The sequence below is a fragment of the Saccopteryx bilineata genome, chromosome 9 (assembly GCF_036850765.1).
Source record: "Saccopteryx bilineata isolate mSacBil1 chromosome 9, mSacBil1_pri_phased_curated, whole genome shotgun sequence".
Classification (NCBI taxonomy): Eukaryota; Metazoa; Chordata; class Mammalia; order Chiroptera; family Emballonuridae; genus Saccopteryx; species Saccopteryx bilineata.
In genome coordinates this window covers 92,847,823-92,871,965 of record NC_089498.1, presented here as the reverse complement: position 1 = coordinate 92,871,965, position 24,143 = coordinate 92,847,823, and the positions used below count along the sequence as shown (strand labels likewise).

Sequence of the window (24,143 nt, the reverse complement as noted above, 5' to 3'; positions counted from 1 at the left end):
CATATACCTCTTCCCTACTTTAGTGTGATGAAAGGAAAATCACATGTGTTAACTACGGCCACATATAGGGTGCATTTTACCATTTCCCTAAAGGATTTCTGAGATGAAAATAATTTTTCTTTTGCCGTTGAGAAAAAATGATGTTCAAAAATTTCAGTAGCCACAAGGATTTTGGACACAAAACACCATATCCATTCTGCTATTTTAGGCTGCAGGGTGGGGAAAGAGAAGGTGCTAGAATGGTGTGGGTAAAGCTGGACAGAACACGTTAGGAGATGCATTCTTATAGCTTATACCATTGTAATGTATTCTCGTCTATGAGACTGCTGGAGTTTCTGCCTCGGCTCTGCAAAACGTGCGTCACTTATGGTCATCTTGGAGGTGAGTGCTTGCAACTATTCAAAAGCCTTCAGCAAGGGGCTTTAAGAGGTACAGAAGAGAGGAGACGACTGATTGGCTCTTGATTCATGTGCTTATTTATGGCCTGACTTGTTCCAGAGAGCATTGAGGGACAAAAAGACCTGCACTGCTGAAAGAGGCATTGATCGCCAAGTGCTCTGTTTATGTCCGTGTCCTCTAGTGCTTGAGCCTGTAGATCTTGTCTTATTCATTTATGCATTCAACAGATTTTTACTGCATGCCTACCAGGTGCCAGGCATTAGGCTGAAGGCTTAGAATATCATTAGGAGCCTGAGCAGATCTGCTTTCTAACTTCATGGCTTTACAGTCTACTTGGGTAGATAAAATTAATTTTAAAAAATCACACAAATATATTAAAAGGTTTAAACACAGCAGCAGTAAAGACATCTCTTTTCTTTTGTCCCCAGAATATGGCTGGAACAAACATGGTTCTCAGAGAGCATCTGTCAAAGGAATTGGAGAGTGAAGGAGAAGAGGAATGCAGGGGCCACAGGATGGACACTTGGTAGGGGCTGCACTGGGAATCCCCATCTCCCCCATCCAAACCGAGCCTTTGTCCATCCCTGATTTAGCTGCCCCTTCTGCAACAGCTGGGGCTCACCCTTTCTGGCTGGGGCTCCCTGGGCCAGGCTGCTGTGGAGCTCTCGGGCAGTCTTGAACAGCTAGGGGCCCCTCCAGGGGCAACCTGTCACTGGAGACCTGGCTTTAGCAAGCCCCACTACAATTGTTACAAGGAGCTTTCCTGACAAACCAGTCTCTTCTATCCCTGGGGCTTTGTTGACCAGTGCATCTTCGTCTTTGAGTGCTGCTGGCCCTGGGGCCCCTGGGGCTGCACAGCTCCTCTGAAGGCCCACAGGGATAGACAGTGAGTGGAGAATGCCCTTACTGTATGTCAGTGCCGTGCTGAGCCTTCTCTCACCAGGCTTTCCTGTGGGGGCTGGCGGCTATCTGAAGACAAGACTGAGTAGCCTGGCCAGCCTTGCTCAGACATCAGTCAATTTCACCCAATAAATATTTATGTTGGGATGTAAGTGTGCTCTGAGAGCCTGCTGTTAGGTGAGGCTGAGGTCAGCAGGAGAACAGAGAGGCATTGAGTGCCCTTCCTCTGCAGTGTGCTGGGGAGTCCTGTGATACACACGTGGTCTGTCCGGACTAGGCTAGGCGAGGTGATGGCGAGCTAAGTCCCAGAGAGCACCAGACAGTGGGAGAGAGCAGTGAGATGGGTGGGGGCTGGGTGACATCCTGGAGAGGGAGACTAACCATGGATAGGCATCAGCTGTTCTGAAGGGAAGAAGGAGGGTCCAACAAGCCCAGGATTGCAAGAGTGTCCCAGAAAAGTCACAGTTATGAAGCACCTACTGTGTGTGTGCGTGTGTATGCATGCACACATGAAGGGTGGGGAGAGAGAATAAGTAAGCTACTGATGGTTGGGTCAGATACTGAAGGATAGGCTTCATAGACAAGGAAAGGGGAGTTGAAGAAGAAGGCATATTTAACCACAAGTCCACCTGATTGAAAACCTACTTCCCTCCTACTGTAGATGTTTACATTATTCAAGTCTATTAAAAATTGGAAGGCTTTCACTGTGTTTACTAATTATTCATGTAGCAGATATTTCTTCAATAATCATATCAATTAAATCCTGTACATTTACTGAGCACTTAGCATAGGCAATCAACTGTGTATTTTGTTTCAGAAGAAACATATCTTGGTGAAGAGGTGCAGTAAAGAGTGTTGAGCTTGGGGCTGGGAAGTTTGGGTTCCTGTCCTGTTTCTGTGGTTTATGGGCTCCAAGAGTCATCCCCCCATGCCTACTCTTAACAACCTGTATCCTTGTTATTTAATTCTTACGGAGAACTTTTCACACCAAATTGCTGATCCTGAGAGCTGTTTTTCCTAGAGGTTACTGGGGAGGTAACTTAGATTTGGAGACTGAGGTCTTTCTTCTATTTTTGGCTGGGCCCTATTTGAGATTTTCTTGAATTGATTTTGCTTTCTTATCAGCAGTTCATTACTATTTCATCTTTAATAATGGTCAGCTAGATTTACCAACTAAATGCTTATAAAAATGATTTTTCCCCCGAGTCAGTGATTCCCGTAGAACCATCATAGTAGTACTGGATATTGAGATCTAAGAAATGGAATCCCTCAAATGCATCTGTCGGACATATCCCAGACCGAGGCATGGTCCAGCCCGCCACCTTGCCCAAGATTCTCACTGCCACTAGAACTGGAAAGCAGGAAGCAGAAGGCTGGTCCTGAGCCTTGTCAAGCCTCTTCTACTCCAGTGGGATGGCTTGAACACTGGAGACAGATAAGAGATTATCTGTGGGCTCTGCGGAGAAAGGGTGAGTCTCCAACTGAAGCTCTATGAAGGTATATGAATGTGAAGGCCCCTCCCCCACCTGGGGTGGGCTGTATTCTTATCTTAGAGCTGCCCTTCCAGAAAGCTCTCTAGGGCAGTGGAGAGAAGGCCCAGTGGATCTAGTGCATTCTGGTGGGTTACCACATGATGCCAGTTTCCCTTCTTCCTTCCTGGACAGAGTCTCTAGGAGCTGGTCCTGAGGCCTAGAGCTCAGGTCTGTGTCCCTTGCACCAAACACAGAGTAGGGACTACATAAGTGTTTGTTGAGATGGACTGAACTAAATTCTAAAATTCCAGAGGCTTTGGACTTAGTCTCTCTCAATACATATCTTTTCCATCCTAATAACTGACAGGAAGTTATTATCAGTCTGGAAGATATGATAGACTCAGATAGAATTTATGTCAGAGGTAGGAAAGTCTGATGCCCACAGGAACCAGGTGAGTCACACAGATATGAGAGGTGACCTGAAGACAGTAGTGTGGGATATCAGGGCCTGCGGTCCAGTTGTGTTGACATACCCAGTCTATAGGCAGCAATTTGCATGTGTAAATTTTTTTCTGTTGGTCAAGTAAAATACCTCTGAGCCAGTATAAAGACCTCTGGTTTATATTTTCTGGCTAAAGAAGTATGTACTGAATAAAGCTGGACAAGCCACAAATGAAGCACGAAGCAGGGGGAGATGTCAAGAAACAAGCTTGACAGACTGGCAATGGGTAGAAGGAGGAGCCACAGAGGAGCTCTTCCAGGGTGATGCTGTTTTAGCTCCACTTGGGCTTAATCCTCAAAATAGCCAGGAGAGGCAGGTGTCATCTGTGTATACCCCAGGCAGCTCTGGGCAGCATTTTTCCAGGAACATGGCCCTACTGGGTGCATGATGATGGCAAGACAATAATGATGATACTAATGGGACAGTCAGAGCTGGTGTTTATGGAGTGGCTGCTATGTGCTGTATATTGCTTTCTGCACTGTCTTATTTTTTCTTTCTCTCTCTTTTTTAATGAGCTTTATTTTTGAGTGCAGTTAATTTGTGCACAAAAAAATAGCAGAAAGCACAGGGTCCCATGTCCCCCTGCCCCACACAAGCACAGCCTTCTCCATTATCAATATCCTCCACCAGAGTGATACATTTGTTATAATCAATGACCTACATTGACACATCATAATCACCCAGAACCCATAGTTTACATTAAGGTTCATGCTTGGTGTCATATTCTGTGGGTTTTAACAAAAGTATAATGACATGTATCCACCACTGGAGTATCAAACAGAATAATTTCAATGCCCTAAACATCCTCTAGTACTGTTTTTAATCCTCCCACCGGCTCTTGTAAGCATTTTTATCCCTCTTCCCAGAGGATGTCATATAAGTGACCTATTCAAGTTCCGCCAGTTCATGAGGATGGGAGACTGCTCGAATAGAGCTGTGCAGGCACAGACTCTGCATCAGGTGCAATGCTCTCTTGTTTTGTGAGGACTAGGCAGCCTGGAGCTGAGCTGCATGATTCCTCTAGAACCAAATGAGAAACCACTTTGTCTTGTGCCCACTGCCTGTGAAGTTATTGAAGGTTGGGCTGCATGTAAGTAGCTGCTTTTACTTTTTACATGACAGTAGAACTAATGAATGATAGGGGAATGATAGGGAATTCCTAAGATAATAAAAATGTGTATCTATCCCTGTTGTATATATATATATTTGCTGTTCATAGTCCCCTGTTTATCTGAAATTTCAATTAACTGTTTTTTTCCAAACATATTCTATCATATTTAGCTAACTCAAGCTTTCCTGGCAATTTCCAAATCCACAAAATGACGATAGAATGTGGTGTCCATACTGGGAAGGCACATACAGCACCTTCTGTCTTGGGAGAGCTGTATGGCCACAGGGGCTACAGTAGAGACGGCTTTAAAAAATTTAATAACAAAACAACATTACAAACCATCGGAATTCTTCCAAAACACATAATTAGGATTCAGTGTTTTTTTTCTTTCTGAAAATTGAAGAATTTTATCTGCTTTACCCCAGTTGTTATGATTTTATAACATATTTACTTAAATTGTTTCTGCTAAAGAAAGTTTTAAAAGAGAGGTTGGAGAAACTCCTCTGAGAACAATTTAGACGTCAAGTCCAAAACACATATGTTCATGCAGTTTGGTTCAAAAGATGTCTACAGTGGTGCTTCCAAATGTTTCTCCAGTTTTCCCAAAACAGAGCAAATGGTAAGATATGAACATTATGTCTTGTGCTTCAGGCATCAACCTGGAGCCTCAGAGACCTAAAATTTTTCTAAGGACCCAAGAATCAATTTAAAATAATTCATCATTCAACTAAGAGGCGATTTAGGACTTATAGGTATAGATATTCCAACCATCTAGCATTTATTGCTGCTCTCAGTGTTTTGAGATGTCAGTTTTCTCCTCATAGAATAAGTTTAAAATTAGAAAAATCAAATACCCATTAGAGAAAAGCAAGTTTACTCTCCTATTAATTGACATAGACTTTAAAGCTCCTATCATCCAGGCAGGAGCCCAGCGCGTTCCCTGCAGACATCTTCTGGGGCTAGAGCAGGGGCAGCAGCAGCCCACCGGGCCTAAGCTGGAGCTGCCGCTTGGAAGAGCTGAGGTTTGAGCGTTCAGTGTGGGGATGTGCTACTGGGCGTGGTGGGCCATGCTCTCTGCACTGCCGGCACATAAATCTTAGGGGGCGGGTGTGCTACTCTCTTCCCGCCTTCATTATTTTATTTTTTTAAAAAGTGAACAACCTTGAAAGTGAAACTCCCCCCTCTGTGCTGGTTTCCCTCTGCTCTGCTAGACAGGAGGTAGCAAAGCAGCACCCCTGTTTAGTAACCAGAAAATTATTCTTCCAGCTCATGGAGACTCTGAGTATTAAATACGGAGAGAAGCGGGGAGGACCAGTCACAGAACGGTCTCCTTGCAGAAGCTGGAAGCGACCCGTGTGGGGGTGGGAAGTGCCCATGGTGGGAGAAGCTGTTGAAATATGACCCCGTGGTTTTAACTTGAAGCATTTCTGTACAAATAGAAGGTCTCCACCCCCAATAATGTCTTCCGTCGCTTTGGTTTTGGGACACGTCACATTCCTCATTAAAGCAATCACTGTTAAAACATAAAGCAACACAGGATTTATTTCTTCATTAAATTGATGATCCGTATATGAAGCCAATTAACATTCTGAGTCTGGCGAACATCAAGTGTAAAGAGGTTAGAGAAAATTAAAAGCAGTCACCTTGGTCTTTAGATAAAGAAAAATACACTTTTAGGTTGTAAATCATCAGAGTTTCTAAGCGGGACAAATCGGTGAATTTGGTTAACTGAAAAAATACATTTTACCGCACAAGAATTAAGGAAAAATAACCTTTTCGTTACTAACGCCCCCCCCCCCCCCCCCCCCGGAGGAGGACAGGAGCGAACATATGATAGATTCAGTCACCCTTTCCCTGGCCGGGGTCGTGAGAGACCATCAGACCGGGGAAAGGGGTGGGGGGTTCGCGTCATCCAAGTTTGCTGTAGTCTTTCCTTACTAACATCGCTGGGCTGTTTGGTTTTTCGCTATTTTGTCCAACAGGCTCGGGCGCAGGGGCCGGCGGTGCAGGCGAGGCCCAGGGTTTCGGGCTGGCTCCGAGTCCCGCGCGAGGTGGGTGTTGTCCGTGAGCCCGGCTGGTGGCCGGCCAGGGAGGCGGCCAGGCTGGCCTCGAGGGGGCCGGGAGGGCCTGGGCGGTCCGCGACAGGCCGGAGCCGCCGGCGAGAGCCGCGTGCGGAGACTGGGAATCGAGATTCCGGTCCCCGCCGGGAGAATGAGCGCGCGTCCCAAGTAACTTTCTCAGGTTTGGCCCAGAGAGGACACCAGTCGGTCCCCGGACGCCCGGGGCCCCGCGGGGCGGGACTGGCTGCCGCGCAGCTCAGGGCCCCTACAGGCCCCTGGAACCCGCCATGCTCCCCGCGGCCGCGGGAGGAGACGGTGTCGCTGTCCAGGGTGCTGAGGGCCGGCGGGCGCGGGCGGAGGGCCGCCTGCAGACCCGGCACCAGCCTGTCCCGCTCCGGGACAGCTCTGCGCCTTGTCGATTCGGCATCTATCAGGGCTTGGGAGCCGAGAACGGGCCAACGCGGCGCCGGCGCCTGGTGGCGAGGGTCCCCGCCCAGGTGCGCCTTCGCCGGCCCGGAGGGCTGTCTCGCCTCGCTTCGCCCGCACCTGGCTGCGGGGACCCACCGGGCGCTCAGGCTGAGCTGCCGCCGGGGGCAGGCGGGAGAGCGCCTGGAGGGTGTCAGCAGGCTCGGGCGCGCAGAGGGACCTCAGGCTCTTCCAAGGGGATCCAAAGAGCAGGGTCCTCTGACGGACAAAGGGAGAGAGGCGCGCGAGCGGAGCCGCTGGTACGGAGCCGAGGAGGGTTGGCTCCAGCCCTCTCTGGGCCGAGTGGACACGGCTCAGCTGCCCCGCCCGCCCGCCCGCGGCGGCACTCGCCTCTCAACCTGCAGGCGCGCGACCCGCGGAGCCCGCCGCCTGGACTTGCGAAGTCCGCGGTCCTCTCTCCGCTCTGAACCCGGCCGGAGTTTCCGGCGGTTTCCTCCACTTAGCGGGGCCCACGCCCCGAGCCCGGGTGGGCTGTGCCCAGGAGGGGCCACGGAGGGGCACCGGGCTCCGCTTGCCTCTGAAGGAGCAGCGCCGCGTCTTCCTCCGCGCGGCTTCTGGAGAAGTGTCCAAGGGCAGGCCAGGGCCCCAGCACTCTGCCTTCGAGCCGGAAGCGCCTCTCGCAGGCGGGTGTCCCCGTGTGGGCCTCCAGGCCTTTTGTTTTCCACGCACTGTGCGGTAAGGTCAGTTCTGGACCCCAGGCGGCTCAGGGACACGACCCACCGCCTCGTCGCGGCTCCTGAACGCAGCATTAGAATGTTTATAAAATATTCAATTTATGCAGTCTGTCCAAGAATCCATCGTCCCAAAATAAAATCAGCAGTCTAGACGGAACACAGACACCAGAACTTATCAACAGTTGTCTGACTTGCATTTTCTGATGCATTTTGAGTGGGTCATAATACCAACTTTATTTTCAGTGGTGCATAAATTAATTACACGCATTTAATAACCAAAATATCATTATATTCCCCCTTTAATATCATAAAGGCTTTCCGCCAGGGAAGCACTTAATAGTGCAGGGGGCCGTAACGGGCTATTATCCTGGTGTAATGCTATTACAGAACCAATTATGCGCCATTAGACTTGCTTTTTTTTGCAGTTTATGTGATTTGATCCAACCCCGCGCCCCTGACTTGAAAATTTCAGTCCGGTACTTTAGAGTTTAATTTTCACCCAGGCAGAGGAAAGGGCGGTCTCTCTCTGCTGAGCGTCTGCCTCGGATGCATTTTAAAAGTAATTGCGAAGGGTCCCACCGCATATCATTTGCATCCAGAAGCAACCATAAATTCAAGGACCCCTTGCTGAGAACAAAATCAAACTTTCCTTTTGTACGGTCGCTTGGAAAGGGAAGCTACGTGCAAAGAGTCCCCCCCAAAACCCATCCGGGCGGCGAAAATTAGCAGCGCTTTGTCAATACGCAGCCCAGGAGACTCCAGGCCTCTGACAAGGGCGTGCCCAAATATAAATTCTCCCGGAGAAAGGAGGTTTGCGTCAGGAGACTCAAGTGGGGGTGCAGCGGGGTGTTACGATAATAATGCTTTTGGGGTGTGTGTGGTGTTAGTGCCTTCTTTTAAAAGAAAAGAGAAAAAAAATTCCTGATGTTTGTTGAGAAATGACAGATTATTTTTTTTTTTTTTTTTTTTTTTACACCACGTGGGCCATTTGTAAGGCCCAATAGACCTATCCAAGTTACTCGCTGTAGACAGCGCTGGAAATAATCAGATTAAGGCCAATTATGCGTGAGATTATAAAGGCGAGTGCTGAGCGGCGGCGCGCTCTGTAGACAGCAAGACATCTGGCCACTTCCCGAGTCACTTTTCTGGGCTTGCGGGCGCCAGCCGTGCGGAGCCCCGCCCGCCCTCCACCGCGCACCGGAGGCGGTCACGCTCCGGCCTTCCTCGCCGCCAGCCGAGGTACGCTGGGCTCCCGACTGGCTCGCCGGGCCCGCACGTCAGGCCTGGGGGACTTGGGGGCTTCCTGGCCGCGACCGCCGCTCGCGCAGATGGCCTGGCGCTTTCACGGGATCCGGCTGCGGTGGCCTGGGTGCCGCGCTCGCGGCGGGGGTCCTGGAGAGCCGGGAACTGAGAGGGTTTGGTGCTGGGGCCCAGGTGGGAGTACGGCTGTCGGGGAGGTATATCCGAACCGAAGGACGGTCCCGCGGGGACCCGGTTTGAAACGGCGCTGTCGGCTCCCCTCCGACCCCCACGGTGGGCGGAAGGCTATGGGAGGGACGTGCCCGCAGGGAAGCTCCGGTGCGCTCCACCGCCAGTCTAGGGCCCAGGCAGAGCGAGACTTAGACTATTGTTGTTTGCTTTGTCGCCAGGCCGAAACTAGGAGCGTCCGTCTGTCCCACGGCCACCCTCCCGAGTCCGGGAGGTCCAGAAGAGTCGGCCGTCGGAGATGTTTTATTTCCACTGTCCGCCACAGCTTGAGGGTGAGTAAGCGCCACGCTCCCACCGCTCCGAAAAGCCTGTGCGGGCCAGAAAGGGCCCACGCGACAGTGACAGTGGGGTTGGCAGGTGGTTGGGTCACCACCCTGCCATGGGGAGAGCCTTAGGATGGTGGTTAGGGGCGCCCCTGGCTTCCTACCGGTACCCCGCTATAGCCTCTAACCCCTTCGCCACCTGCCTCCCACCTCTCTCCCCGCCTGAGCTGGGAGGCCTCGGGCTGTGCCGCCGGGACCAACAGGATCCTCCTAGCACAGATGCTAGTGTCACGCCTTTAATCGCCCCACCCCATAGGGGCCGCATCAATCTTTCACGGTGTTTTGCAAATGTCCCCAAAAGCCAAGGTGGCTTAAGGAGTTGGCTCGAATCGTCCTGGGTCAGATCAGAGCCAGAACAATCCATCGCAGGCTGCTCTCGCAGGCACTGGGCAATGCTGCCAGGGTGGCAGTGGTGGTGGGCCAGAGGTGAGGTCTGTTCCTTGTCACCGGGGTTTTGGAGAGCCAGGTGACCCTGCTCACCACCGGCCCAAGTGCCCTGGTCTGGCTTCATCTCTGTGACTCACTGGATTTCTGACCTCAAATACCAACCACTCCTCACTCCCAGGGGCAGGCCCCATGGCCAGGGTTTGTGTCTTTAAGGGTCTCCAAGCTTTAGAAGAAATTCCATTTCCAGATCCCTGGTGTGGCCTGTGCATGGGTTGTTAGGTGGGGGCAGGTGAGAAGGGATCTTTAGTGCCCCCAGGGTAGGTAGGGGAGTGGAAATTCCCAGGAGTGTGTCCTCCACAGAAGGGGGGGATGAGGATGCTTCAGGCAAAGGCAAAGCCACACACTCTGGCTCTTTATCAGCTCCTTAGGCCTAGCAGTGGTCTCAGCCATGGGATATTAGGACTTTTCCAAATGTGGAAGTGATACCGGTACCTGGCTTTGGCAACCTATTCCTTTGATTTACTTGTGAGGTGGATGAATTTTGGATATCAAGAAATCAAGGGAGGCCTGGGGCAGAGCAAAGGTGGTGAGATACTGCTGCATCTGAGATATCAGAGGGTGCTTGTCCACATTGCCCTGGGTTACCCTGAGCAGTGGCTGAGCTTCAGCTGGGGAACTGCACAAGGATTTCAGAAGTTGTTGTTTTTTCCAAAGAAACTTTGAAGAGTAGGGTTGTCGAGAGGGGCTAGACCAGTGTGTAAGCTCTGCCAGCTTGATCAGCATCTCCAATAGGGAAAGGAAACTTGCCTGCATTTCACTTCCTTGTACCTTCAAGGACCCATGGCAGCTGGATTTATGCAGAGGTCAGAGAGGTACATTCCCTGAGCTCCCTGAAGGAAAACCCTCCAAATGTGTGGTGGACACATCTTCCCTGTGCTTCTTTCTGTACCTAAGGGTTGAACTGATGGATACCCAGTGACCTACCCTTCTAGCCAAAGTGGGGAAGGCTGAGGTCTGGGGTATTTAGCAGGTGGTGGGCAAACTAAGGGGAGAACCTTGTTTACAAGGCAGGTTTCAGAAGCCACTGAGGGGGAGTTGTCGCTCTGCCTGCGGTGAGTTGTCACCCCAGCACATACCTGCTTTACCTGCTTACGAGCTCAGCACAGGCAGCTGACTTGGCATCCACACCCTGGGCACCTCCTACATCGACGCTGATTCTGATGGTTATAATCAGGAAAAAAAATAGATCTTTAAGAACTTTATTATTTTTTTTAGATCTCTTTGCAGATGTGTAGAAGGGGTTTCATGCTGCTGGAGGGAGGTGCTCTGCTGTAGATGGAGAGGCTAAGAACAGACTTTTGGGATATGATATCTCACTGTAGCCTAGCAGCATTTTAATTTTAATTTTTATTAATGGAGAAATGCATAGAAAAAAGCAGGCACAGAAAAGTTCAGAATTTCACTTCTCAGATACTTTTTTCTGATATTAAACAAAGACTACGCCACATACCTGCTTAGGAAATAAAAATAGAGCAGAAACCTATACACTGAAAAATGAAATTCTCTTTCACTTTTTTCTTTTTTAAAAAGTACTCCCTATTGTTGGTTTCTTGTGATTCCTTTCAAGAAAAACATGTTTTACACTCATTTATGTATTTTCTCTCTAGGTGTTATGCTTTATTTGTATTGAAATCATACTGCCATGCCATTTCCATTTAGGACGTTGCTTTTTTCACTGCATATTATATATTTAAGGATTTTTTCCCATGTTGATGTATACAGATCTATTAACTTCTTTTAATTAACTGTGTAGTATTCCATTGAATTCTGTGCAGAAAGTGCCTCCTGATGGGAATTTTAGTTGTTTCCAGTTTTTTTCTAATTAGCAGATTGCTGGGAACACTCTTCTGTCTTTATTTTGTCACCCTTTATAAGTATATTCATAGATTATGTGCCTGCATGTGCATTTAAATTTTTGATGAACATTTTCGAATTAGCTTCTAATAAGTCCACACCAATAGATGCTATTACAGATAGGTGAGGGCATACATGTTTGATTACAGTTGTAGCTGTACTAGGTATTATGATACACCTGATTTTTTTCTGCCAAAAAACCCAAAAAACAAAAACCATGGTGGAAATAGTAGTTAATTGTTCAGTTTTGTTTAATTATCAACAAGATTTAACATTTTCATAACATTATTGACTATTTTACTTATTTTTAAGTAAAAAAAACCTTCACATTTTCCTCTATTCGGTTGTCAATCTTGATTTCTATTAATTTGATGAAGCATCAGCCTTTTTTTAGGATTCAGTCTGACACACAGGGTTTCACTGAAGGTATTATGTGTATGTGAGCTGAACAACCAGTGTGGGACCAGCAGATGTAAACTAGAAGGCTGAGACTGACTGTGATTGCAGACCCTCAGAGATTATGTTCCATCCTCAACAGTCAAGTGCTTTGTTTCAAAAAGAAAACATTTGGTATTCCATACACAAAGGAAATTGCAAATAGTTGCTCTTTTAAGCTTTTAATGAACAGGAGAGAAATATTTATAACCAGGGTTTTGAGGAAAAATGCAGTTTGGACAAGAAGACGGAGTGAGAAGGCTTCAGCAGAGAGTGGGGTAATTGTAGGGAAGGATGAGACCTAGAGAGTGGAATAATAAGTAGGAGGGACTCCCTTTAGTGTACAGCGTTTTTAAAAGCCTAAAGGATCTTGTTAATTTGGGACTGAGGTTCTTCTGACGGATGTGGTCCAGGCATTGTGGCTTGTCAATCCCTAATGCTGACCATGTGATTCTGAGACCAGAGCCCACGGCTGGTACAGCCTCCACTGGCTAATGGGAACTTGCTCAACTGTTTTCCTAAGAAGTCATGGTGGACTGTCAAGCAAACAGTACACATTTGGAAAATGATATGAATACACATGTGAGGCTAACATCCCTTCTGGCTTTGCAGGAGCTGTGAAGGTTGCTGGGAGGGCAGCGGAGAGGACACCTTTCTTTCCAGGGAGGCAGAAGCAGTGGGTTCTTTATGAGCCTGGCGAGAAGGTGGGCTGCTCCTTGAGAGCGGCCCTGTGTCAGTCTGCTTGGAATTCAAGATAGCCGCTATTGGGGCAGATCCCTTGTTAATTGATACCTATATAACATATCCACTGCAGTGCTGATGAGCTGTGACCAAAGCTAATTAATATTCATTCATAAACTTCTTTCCTCCTTGTGTTCCAAAGTTAGGAGAAAAGTGCTGTGGAAAGCTGTGGGTGTTTTTTCTGCTTCCCCACCCCCAGTCTTTACCCCTTGTTTATAGAAACTCAGTCAGATAGAGTAACAGGTGAGCAGAAAGAAAACAGTAGCTTCTATGAAAGGATCTGAGGTAGGGAATCAGGTATGTGGGACCCAGGGCAGCTGGGAGCCAGGGGACAGGCAAAGGCTCCTTCTCAAGCCAGTGACCCTTCTTGCCTGAGTCCAGAATTTCTCAAGAAGAGAACCTGGCTGTCTTGGGAAGTCAGGTCACCACCCACCCTATGAAATAGGCATAGTTGGGTCTAAACTCATAAATTGCTGGGAGAGAGAAAGAGAGCACAAGAGTGTGAAAAAGAAGAGGTTTAGTAAGAGGAGCAGAGGAAGATGCTTTGGGACGGTTGATGCCTCTGAATGAGGCTGTGCAGCCGGGAGGGGGGTGTAGAACTGGGGGAGGCATGTTTCCCCAGGCCGATTCTGTCTTCTTTCACCAGGCTCTGCCCCTTTTGGCAACCACTCTACTGGAGACTTTGATGAGGGGTTCCTACGCAGAAAGCAGCGCCGGAACCGGACAACGTTCACACTTCAGCAGGTACTGATGTGTTCTTTGCATAAAAATTAGCTGGAAGAAACATCAGAGTTTTAGTTGCTCTTCATCTTTTAGAATAAGGTCACTTGAATATGTTAACTGGGTCTTTCTGTTTTCTTAAACAACTTATGAGTCAAGGAATCTGTTTGGAGAGAAGGCAGAAGACTTTGACCTTATGATCCCAGGTAGTTAGAAAGGAGACAATGACGATTGCTCCCATTTGCTGAAGGCTGATGGCTGGGGGAAACATTGTAACCCCAGCAGTATCACCTGAACCAAACTTCATAACCCTTGAAGGAGGGCAGGTAGGACATTCTCGTCACTGGTAGGTGGATGAGAAGAGGATGGGGCCCAAGAAGTCTATAGATTTGTAGAAGGTATTGCTGCCCATCATGGATGGGCTACTACGGGAACCTGATATTTTTGCTTCCTGGATCTGGGCACCTTCTCTTAGATTTGGTCAACCTTGGAGCACACAGGGAGCCATCAGTCAGGGAGGTGACTCAAACTCTCCCTATGCAGTTGCTGTGGCAGGGCATCTGCAAGTTGTTACTCTTCTGCAACTTACGGTGAATGCTGTGTGGCTCACTCTTCCTCCTGAGGCGCCCTTCCATGCCGATTCCTATGAGCATACTTAAACGTAGGTGCATGGCAACAGTTACAACTTTCTTTTATTTCTACTTCTCACGGGGAAGCATTGAGATCACCAGCAAGACTGTAGCTCCTTAGTTATCAGCAGCTGAAATTTTAATCCCAAGGGATCCTTCCAAATAGTGCTTTTCTCCCTCTTCTCTCCCTATTTGGTCTGTGCAACAACTTCCTCTCCACTCTCGGCAGATTTGAAATCTGGCACCTGCTCCCTCTCACCTAGCCACAACCTCTCACCAGTAAATACGTCTTCCCTTTACCAGCTGGAAGCCCTCGAGGCGGTTTTTGCCCAGACGCACTACCCTGATGTATTCACCAGAGAGGAGCTGGCCATGAAGATCAACCTCACGGAAGCCAGAGTGCAGGTGCGCTTTCTTCTGCTCAATTATTTAACTCCCTAATATTAAAACTGGCAAACTTTTTTTGACATCATGACTGCAGAGTGCACATTTGGCCAAAGAAAGCAAATGAAGACAATCTGTCATTTTCATGATGCACTTTAATAACATCAACATAATGTGGAATATTAGATTAGGTTGATTAATCGGTCATTCATAATTAACTAGTGATAATGTTCTACACTAATTTGTCCGTGTCTCTAAGGTACTAAATTACATCAATGCACATCCATTTCCTTGCTTTGGAAAAAAAAAAAAGAGCTGAGATGCTCTTCTCAAAGCAGCTCTGACCACTCCAGGCTAAGACCGGTCAATTGCAGAGAACTGTATTTTCAGATGGAAACACGGTTAGGATCTGCTTTCCAGAAATTGCATCAGGCCCAACTTTTCCCCGGCATGAGGACTCTTTTAGAGAATGAACTCAAAGAACATGAGCAATTTAAAAATCTTTAAACAGCCGTGGTGGAAGGGCTGCGCGAAGACCAGGCCGGCCTGCCGTGCCTGTCTCCCTGAGCAGGGTCTCTTCCTGACGCCAGGCGGTGATCACTTTAAGTGCACAGACACGGCGAGCCAGCAGATGTGCCGGGGCCAGGCACAGGGGGAACAGATTCGCGGTGCCATCTCTCTGGGCAAGCTATTCTTTGAGCACAATTATATATTCATTTTATTTATGGGGCTTCCTCCATGCTGTTTTTGTTCTCTCTTTAATGTCGGGGCTTGGGGTTAAGACTATGCAAAGATCTAATTGTCGGAAATATAATAGTTTGCTTTCGGTTCCCCTGGGTCATGTTAGTATCTCTTAAAAACCAATGGCTGAAGAGAGATAATGGAATTCTGAGCAGTAAATTGGGGGTTGTAAACAAATTATTTCCCCTATAATCAGATTATGTGATCCTGATTATTAAATCTGAACATGAATCATTGGTCATATGTGGGCAAATTAAATCGATTATTATTTGGAAATGAAAATCTCCTTTGGCCAGAATGCAGTTTCTCCTTTCTTTCTTTCTTTTTTTTTTTTTAAATGCCAGCTTGCCAATAGCTGCCTAAAGACCAAACTGCAAATTGAGATAAATGACACAATTATTGAGCATTCAGAAGTGGAAGATCATAACTTCTTCCCGAAAGGTGCAAGGGTGAGATAGAGGGTGGTGACAATTAAAGCTGGGGATTGTCATTGAGGCTGTTGTTGGCTATTATGCAAACAGACAATGGCCAGGGACATTTGTTTCCCTGAGCTTCCTGTGCCTCCCTCCCTTGTGTGCCTGTGTGCAGGGACACTGGCTTCAGGCTTCTGTGGCGGGAAGGGAGATGTGTTTACATTTATACGGCTTGCTCATTCAAATATGATTAATGTTCTATAAAGCAGGGTCTTAATCGAAGCTGATGTTGTCAAACAATAACTAAATAGGGAAATAAACGACTCCATCATGCTCTTTCCTCAGAAGCAGGCGAACTGTCAGTGCAAAGTCATTAAAATATGATAATGAAAAATAGCTCAATTAAATGTTGTCATAGCTGTGACCTTCATTCAATTAAGACGCAAGAAAGTGTCTACATTTTGCTTTGCATTTAACGGCCTTAAATTTAGACTATAGATAACATCATTATTCAATGGTTGGTGATATGTGCAATTAAAAGCCAACTAGATTAAAAAGAGAGAGAGAAGGGAAGCCCGATAAAGGAGAATGAAGACTCAGAGGTGGAGTGGGCTGGCAGAGAGCTCAGCCTCCAGACCTAGGTGCTCTCCGTGCCTGTCTGCTGGCAGGAGGAGGAGAGGATGCCCGGGAGCAGCAGGAAGGTGTAACCGAGTCTTATTTTTTAAGCCAGGTATTCTCTCTTAAGAGAAGGAGGAAGAGGTTTTGCTGGATGGAGTGAAAGAGCAGCACAATTTCACTGACCTTGGGAAACACGTTGGGCCCAGGCGGCCCAGCTGCCATGAGGCTGTCCTTCTGCAAATGCAGCCTTGGTTTCCAAGGCTGAAAGAATTCTACACCACCCTCTAAGATGGTACTTAGAGCATGTGAAACCTAAGCTGTCTCCTAGCCTGAGGATGGCAGAGATGATAACGCGAGCCAATATTCACCTTGTGATGGCTCACTGGGCACCTGGTACCTGTGCTCAGTGTGTTTGTGCATCTGTGATAATCTTCCCAATAATCCTGGGGGTGGCCACTATTGTTGTTCCCAGACAGTTTTGGGATCATGGCCACTAGTCAAGCCACTGGGTTTCACATTGTGGGTCTGCCACTTAACATCTGAATGACCTGGGCAAGTTAACTGACCTCCTATGCCCAGTTTCCTTACCTGTAAAGTGGAGACATCTGGACTGCCCACTTCACAGGATTGCAGTGGACTCTAAACGAGATTCACTGGGGTTCAGAGTTCTAAACTAGAAACGGCTCCCGAGTCAGTGTTTCTAATGGGTATATGATGTGTGAGAGTTGAGTTCAGGATTAATCACAAATATGAGGCCAGACACCCTCAGGTGCTCAGGACAAACCTGTTGGAAGTGTAAATAAGTATTTGAATGAGAAAATTTCAGGCAGTGTTTTGTAAATGGCTTGATGATACCTGTACACTTTCAAGGAAATAATTTCACATCAAATAAATATACTTATTCACATACATTGACAATTCCCTCAAAACAACAGTTTTGCCTTTACAATGGGCAATACATTTGGATACGTTCTATGACTTAACGTTCTACACTGATGTTCTGACCCGTCCATGGCCTGCAGCTGCAGCTCAGAGAGCACTGCTTTGGCTGGCTCTGGGGCGTGGGGAGGCTATGCCTCTGCATGCCCACGGCTTCCAGGTGAGCCGTGAGAGCTGGGCATGGGGTCTGGCGTTTGGGCTTGGGTTTGGGTGCCTTCCTCATGTCTGATATTTTGCCTTCGTTGGGTGTGTTTTTCTTCTCTGGGGATCCAGGTTTGGTTCCAGAATCGAAGGGCCAAATGGAGGAAAACAGAGAGAGGGACCTCTGACCAGGAGCCAGGAGCCAAGGAGTCCATGGCAGAGGTGACGTCACCGCCTGTGAGAAATGTCAATTCTCCCCCCCCTGGGGACCAGGGCCGGGGCAAGAAGGAGGCCCTGGAGGCCCAGCAGAGGTGAGGCTGGCTGGATCCTTGGGCTGAAAGGGCTGGTGGGCACACAGGGTTGGCAACTCAGGTGATTTTCTTTCCTTGCCAGCCTGGGGCGAACAGTAGCACCCACGGGACCTTTCTTTCCCTCTTGCCTGCCGGGGACCCTCCTGAATACAGCCACGTATGCGCAGGCCCTGTCACATGTCGCCTCCCTGAAAGGTGAGTTTGGCTCTGCTGCTGTGGATTCTGGACATGGTCTAATTGACCTGCTTTCTCGATGAGGCTCGTCATTGCACCTGGGGCTGGTGCAGCTCCTATTCTGTCCATCACAGCTGGGGCTGTTTCCACACATGTCCTCTTGTGTGTTTCCCACATGGCCTGAGAACACAGTGGATGTTGTCCACCTCACTGTGCCTAGCAGGGGCTGTGTGAGAGGTCGTTGATTCAAACATGACTGCTCATGTTCGTAGACTGCTCTTCGTCACAGAACAGTTTGCAGAGCTCACCTGCAGTTCACAGGTGAGGCTGGGGAGGGGCAGTCAGCCCAGCTTAATAGGCCCTCTCCATGTGTGGAGTTTGCCACCTGCTTGCCCCAGGAACTCCTGATGTCACAGGTTGGAATAGTTAGGATTTGTGTTTTTCTGAGGTTTGCTCCCTTCTCAGTGGCTCTTGTTGGAAGGATGGGAAACACTGGGGACCTTTTGTCAGGCCAGAGAAAGGGTTTCCTGGGAAGTGTCACTCCAGGATTTCTGGGCACCCCTGCTGGATGAATGGGCCCATTTCAATTCTTGGCTCCCACCCTCTCCTCCTATGATGGGTCAGACTGCTGTGCTGGCCCTAGGTGAGTCCAAGCATCCCCCAAAGTTAAAAACTTCCACAGGCACGACAGCACAGTTCTGTGTTGGATGGGCTGATTAGTCAGTAATGCACTGAGATGTCTTATTTAAGAGCATTCTGTGGGCAATCTTAAATTCATGGCCCTGAGGTAAGAACCAAATGCCATTTGCAACCCAGTTTAGAAGCCCCACTGTTTATGTGCCTGGGGCGAGAAGAGTGGTACAGTTTGGTGGGTTGTTGGTTCCACAAAGGCAGGTAGATAAAAAGATTTCTATTGGACAGGATTAGTCCTGTTGACTAGGACTTGCCAGACCTAATGGTGTATGTATGATCAATAATATTATGTTTTATGCCATATTAAGAGTAATATATACTTGCTTATTATTCATGGGGAATATAATTTAATGCACGATATGCATAGGTTATAATCGGTCATCATTCATGCTGGGGAGGCACTTTTGGGTTTTTTGAGTCTTTGTATAAGGTACAAGGAGTAGTTTAATTAGAATGGGCTCTAGAGAAGGTCTGGGGACGTCAGTGTTTGTGTCCCCTGGGGCTTGGCCTGTCACAGGGGTCTGAGAGCTGAGAGTGCATATACAACCATAGGCATTTTCCTGATAATGGGTGGAGGGACAGGCCACCCCCAGGATATTCCCCTCTTGTTCAGTGTTAGAGTCCAGGGGAAGAGCAAAGCTGTGATGGCCCCTCCTTGGGGAATCTCCTGAAGGGGGAGAAAGGCCACCCTAGGCCCGGAGAACAGCCTGTACAAAGACGGGGTGGGGGTGGGGCGATGGGCAGAGAGCAGGCTGTTCTGGACACGAGCCAGGAGCTGGGCCCCGGTGGGAGAGTTCAGAGGTAGGTGCGGGGCCCAGCAGGGGTGGAGCTGGAAGGCCTCGAGCACCACACTCCTGGATTTGGACTTTCCACTATTGGAGGTGGGGCCCCAAAGCCTGGAGCCACGGCTGGGTGGACCAGGTAACTGGGCAGGAGTAGAGGAGGCTTAGTGACATCCAACTCTGGGCCCTGCACCCTCCTAGCACTTCCTCCAGCTACAGTGACTCAGTTTGCCAGAGGCCACAGAGAGACCCTCATCCCCCCCCCCCAGGGTGTCCTTGGGACATATCCACAGACACAATAAGCTGGTAGGGTGCTATAGATGGGGAGTCAGCCACCTGGAAGGGGCTTACCAATGGGACTTGGGTTTCAGCTGGTCTGGCTGGGGGAGCAGTCATGTGTCGAATCCTCTCTGCTTCAGTGAGGGTTTAGTTGAATTCTGAAGCCCTGGTGGAGGCTGTGGTGGCTGAAGGAAGGTTGACAGGGCCACCCTGCCAGGCAGAATGGCATCTGGCTGGGAGGCCAAGGGTAGTGGTAAGAGGGGGACAGAGCAGTGCCTTGTGCCTCCCACACTCTGACCCAGGACAGAGGTAGGGTTTGGTGTCAGAGATTAGTAGGAGGGGCCAGAAAATCTGTCAGCCCTCTTATCTCCCCTTGTGTCCACTCTGCTCGACCCTCCTGCCCTTCCCTGAGCCCCTTTCCTTGACTCCAGGGAAACACTCTTTCCTGGATGCTGCCCTTGCCATGGGGCTGGGGACCTGGGGTACGTAGGAGCCTTCAGAGTGACAGGAATCACAGCGTGCTTATCAAACTGGGGAGCATCTTTGCGCATTGTAGTGACTCTGCTAGGGTGGCCTATATATCCTTGCAAAGAGTTCTTCCTGACTGTGGGCAAGGGGAAGAGACATGTGGGGCAGACGGCGCTCCCAGGGTTCCCGGGTCAGGCTGGCAGTGAGTGATGTGATCGTGAAGAGGCATGGTATCTGCTTCCCCAACACAGGTGAGCTCTTCCTCACTTTTTTTGAAACAGGTGACCCTCTTGGCCTGTTTGTCATTTCCCACTTTTGAGAGAGGCATGGGGAAAGGCACACTGCTCTTGTTGTCAGAAACAGTTATTTGAGGAGCATGCTAAGGGGCACCCTCAGATCCAGGCTGGGCGGAGGTGAGGATGGGAGTGAACCAGAGAGCAGCCACCATTCAAGGGTCAAATGCTACGCCAATCAGCTGACTGTGGCCAAGAGGCAATATAGACACAGCATTGCCAGAATAGGATTTTGATGAAGCTGGAAATCTGGATTTTTATCAGAAATGTTCCCATCTTTTGAATGTTGCCTCCAAGTCTTTGGGGCTCAATTGGTACTTTCTTGGCCAGACCAGCCCTTGGACTGCCACTTTGTGAAGGGGTTTTCTTCTGCCCACTCCCACCTTGGCTTTCTGTGATCTCCTCCCTGCATATATAGCTCCTCCTGGGCTTCCCCTCCCCCCACCCACAAAGCTCCCCTTCCATGGCTCATCTCAACACCTCTCACCAGCATGGCCACTTCCCAGCAGCCTCTGAGCGGCTGGAAGCTAAGTCACATTGTGAAGGGAGGAAAATGAGCACTTACTCAAAACCTCTGCTGAGCTCTGCTGGGGGGTTGTGTGCTGTAGCTCCATTTCCTTCTTAAGGTAGTGCTGCAAGGCTCACACAACAAGGGCTCTGTGGTTACATGGTTGCCCTGAGATAACGGTTGATATTGGTCAGGACATCTCTATATTCTAAAAAGTGACTGACCCCACATGGTGGCACCTCTGGAAGAGAGGTTCCTGGGGCTGGCTCTGAGTCACTGGTTAGCACGGCCCTGTCCCAGACCAGGTGAACCACGCAGAATCTGGAGACATGCTTGGGGACCTCATCTTCCACCTTGCACCTAGGGTGAGAAGTGTGTACCTCTTAAGTCAGTGTCTAAACACCCCTGGGGTTAATGCTCCATGGTTTTGCGGAATGTTTGTAAAGCGCTTTGGGGCCAGGATGGCTTTCTGACTCCTATAGCCCACACCTTCCCAATCGCCCAAGCTATAGAATTTGGGCCCAAGTGTTGACCGGCTGCAAGTTTCTAGGGCCTGGCTTAGTGCCAGAGACCTCCGGGCTGTAACCCACCCTTTCTCCCCTGAAGTGCACCCTCAGAGGTGGCGGGAAGCCAGGTGCTGGCAGGACTGGTGGCTGAACCAAGCTCTCCCTCTTTTGGGCCTGAGCATCTCATGGGCTGCTGGCCAGCAGGGAGACTACCTTAGCTAGTAGGAGGGGCTTCATGGAAGGGTGCTAGAAGGTTCCCTTCTGGGCTTCTAAGCCCATTGTTTTATTATTATTGTTATGATGATGATGATGATTTAATTTTTTAGTGAGAGGAGGGGAGACAGACAGACTCCCACATGTATCCCAACTGAAATCCACCCAGCAAGCCCACTAGGGGGCGATGCTCTACCCACGGGGCCATTGCTCTGCTACAACAGAGCCATTTTTTAGCACCTGAGGCAGAGGCCATGGAGCCATCTTCAGTGCCTGGGTCCAACTTGCTTCAATTGAGCCATGGCTGCAGGAGGGGTAGAGAAGAAAGAGAGAGAGAGAGAGAGAGAGAGAAGCAAGAGGTGAAGGGGTGGAGAAGCAGATGGGTGCTTCTCCTGTGTGCCCTGACTGGGAATTGAACCTGGGACTTCCACACTCTGGGCCAATGCTCTACCACTGAGCCAACCGGCCAGGGCTTAAGCCCTGCACCCTGGCCAGGTGTTTTTCACAAATAAGACACTTAGGCTGGGGAGGAAGTGTCACTTACTCACACATCACTCATGTGTGACACTAGGTCTCCCCTTTGTGGTCTAGGCTCCTCTCTGCAGGGTTCTGATGTTTCCTTTATTCCCAGCACCAACATTTATTCATTCATTCCTCTGATGAGCACTGCTGGTAGGCGCCCTGGACCACACCCTGCTTCTCCCCAGCCAGTAAAGATAGCTAAGAGTCTCATCCAGGACTACCCATGTGAACTGAACCCCATCGCCCCTTCCAAGCTGGAGATCCTAACCCATTCCTCTCCAGGCCTATGGCAACTTGCAAATGACCCAGAAGAAATAAATCAAAGTGATTCTAAGCTCTCAAACCCAAACCAGCACTCATGTCTCCTTCCTCATGCTGTGTGTTCCTAAGGGGACCACACAGCCCTGGACTGAAGACAGCAAGTGTCCTGGAGAAGGCCACCAAGGTTGTGGCCTCCCTCCAGACTTCACTCTAGGTGCTGCTCCTCTGAGCCTGCAGACCCGCGTCTCCAGGCCGGACTTGGGAAACAGAGCTGAGCTGTGTGCTGCAGCAGCACCTGGCCTGGGTGCAGGGACACTGCAGGACTCCCAGAGGGCATCCAGAGTACCCCACCTAGTGGTCCCAGAACTGTGGGCCTAGGGAGCATTATATATAGTTACAAGTTGAAGGACTCTGAGTTGGGGTTCCTGTGTCTTGGTTCTAGGCATTGTTGTGACAAACGGGAAGTCTTCACCTGGGATATACTGAGAGCGCTCCCAGAGTGTTTATGGGCAGCTCAGGGTCTCTGAGGCAGTGTCCTGAGTCTCGTTAAGTAGTGGCTCTTGAATCCCATAACCCCTTGAATGTAGTTTTATGGGAACTCAGATTCACTTGCTTTGAATGGGCTCTGAAAATGGGAGTGCGCATGGAATACCAGTTGTCCTCTCCTGAGCAGGTAGCACAACGGGGAGGAAAGGGGTGGGCAGGACTGATCAGGAGTGCTGGTACCAGATCCAGACGCCCCACACCACTGGACCCCAGAGCCCAGAGTTGCCTACATGGTGATGCGAAGCTTTGCTCCCCTGCGAGTGGGTGGGCATCCCGAGCCCTGTCAGCTCTGTGACTGTGCCCCAGAACACGCCAGTGGATCTAGGTTTTGCTCTTTAATCTTGAGATTATGGGGAAAGGGGCCCAGAACATATGAAGGGGGCAGAGGCAGCCGCTGCGCTGAGTTTTTGCGCACAGACTGAGAAGCTGGCAGTGAGAGACTCCGGATTGTGGTTTTCTTAAGAAATTAGGTAGACTAATTTTGATTCCTTGAAGGTGCCTGTTGTGAGCAGGGCGCTGAGGTTTGGAAGCACCTGGAATGCCAAGGAAACCAAGATCAGACTGTAAGTTAGCCTGTGTTCGGACGATCTACCTGGCGTGGAGCTGCCATGGCACATGGCGCAACTCAGCGTGGTGGTTCTGCCTCCGGCTTCCCCCGGGCCCCTGCACTGTGAGTCTGCGCTGGGGGCGTGTGCTCTGCTTCCCCGTGCTCCAGCTTGGGCAGAAGTCTGAGACACAGGCTGAGTCAGGACACGGAGCTGTCTGTGCACTGAGGGAGGTGTCTGGATAGGTCAGCAAGGCTGCGCCAGCAACAGGAGGTCGTGGCCCTTCTGGGGCAGCTGGTCAAGCAGTGTTCCCAAGTGAAGGGGTGGGAGACTGCCCTCCTCCAGGCTCTGTTGCCTCGGCCCCAGATGGGCATCGGGCTGTCCCTATCAGTATATGAGACTGAGCCGGCCACCTCAGGCCAAGAACCTGCCTCCTGGAGACCAAGAAAGGTAATTGAAAAGCAGGCACTTGTGGGGGTTTCCTCCTTTAATTATTGAGGAGCCAGCCAGCACAGTGGCTTCACGCAAAGACTCTGGGTGGGCTGCCTGTGTGAATTCTCTCTTC

General features: G+C 49.5%; 1 protein-coding gene across 1 annotated transcript in view; it reads left to right on the top strand.

The window, feature by feature from the left end:
- The first annotated feature begins 9,330 nt into the window (after positions 1–9,330).
- DRGX (dorsal root ganglia homeobox) overlaps positions 9,331–24,143 on the top strand; it is a 39,001-nt gene continuing 24,188 nt past the window's right edge. The window contains exons 1-5 of the mRNA XM_066243959.1: positions 9,331–9,364; positions 13,539–13,636; positions 14,545–14,646; positions 17,610–17,788; positions 17,871–17,983. Of these exons, the coding sequence (XP_066100056.1) occupies positions 9,331–9,364; positions 13,539–13,636; positions 14,545–14,646; positions 17,610–17,788; positions 17,871–17,983 (526 nt within the window). The remainder of the gene's footprint in view (positions 9,365–13,538; positions 13,637–14,544; positions 14,647–17,609; positions 17,789–17,870; positions 17,984–24,143) is intronic.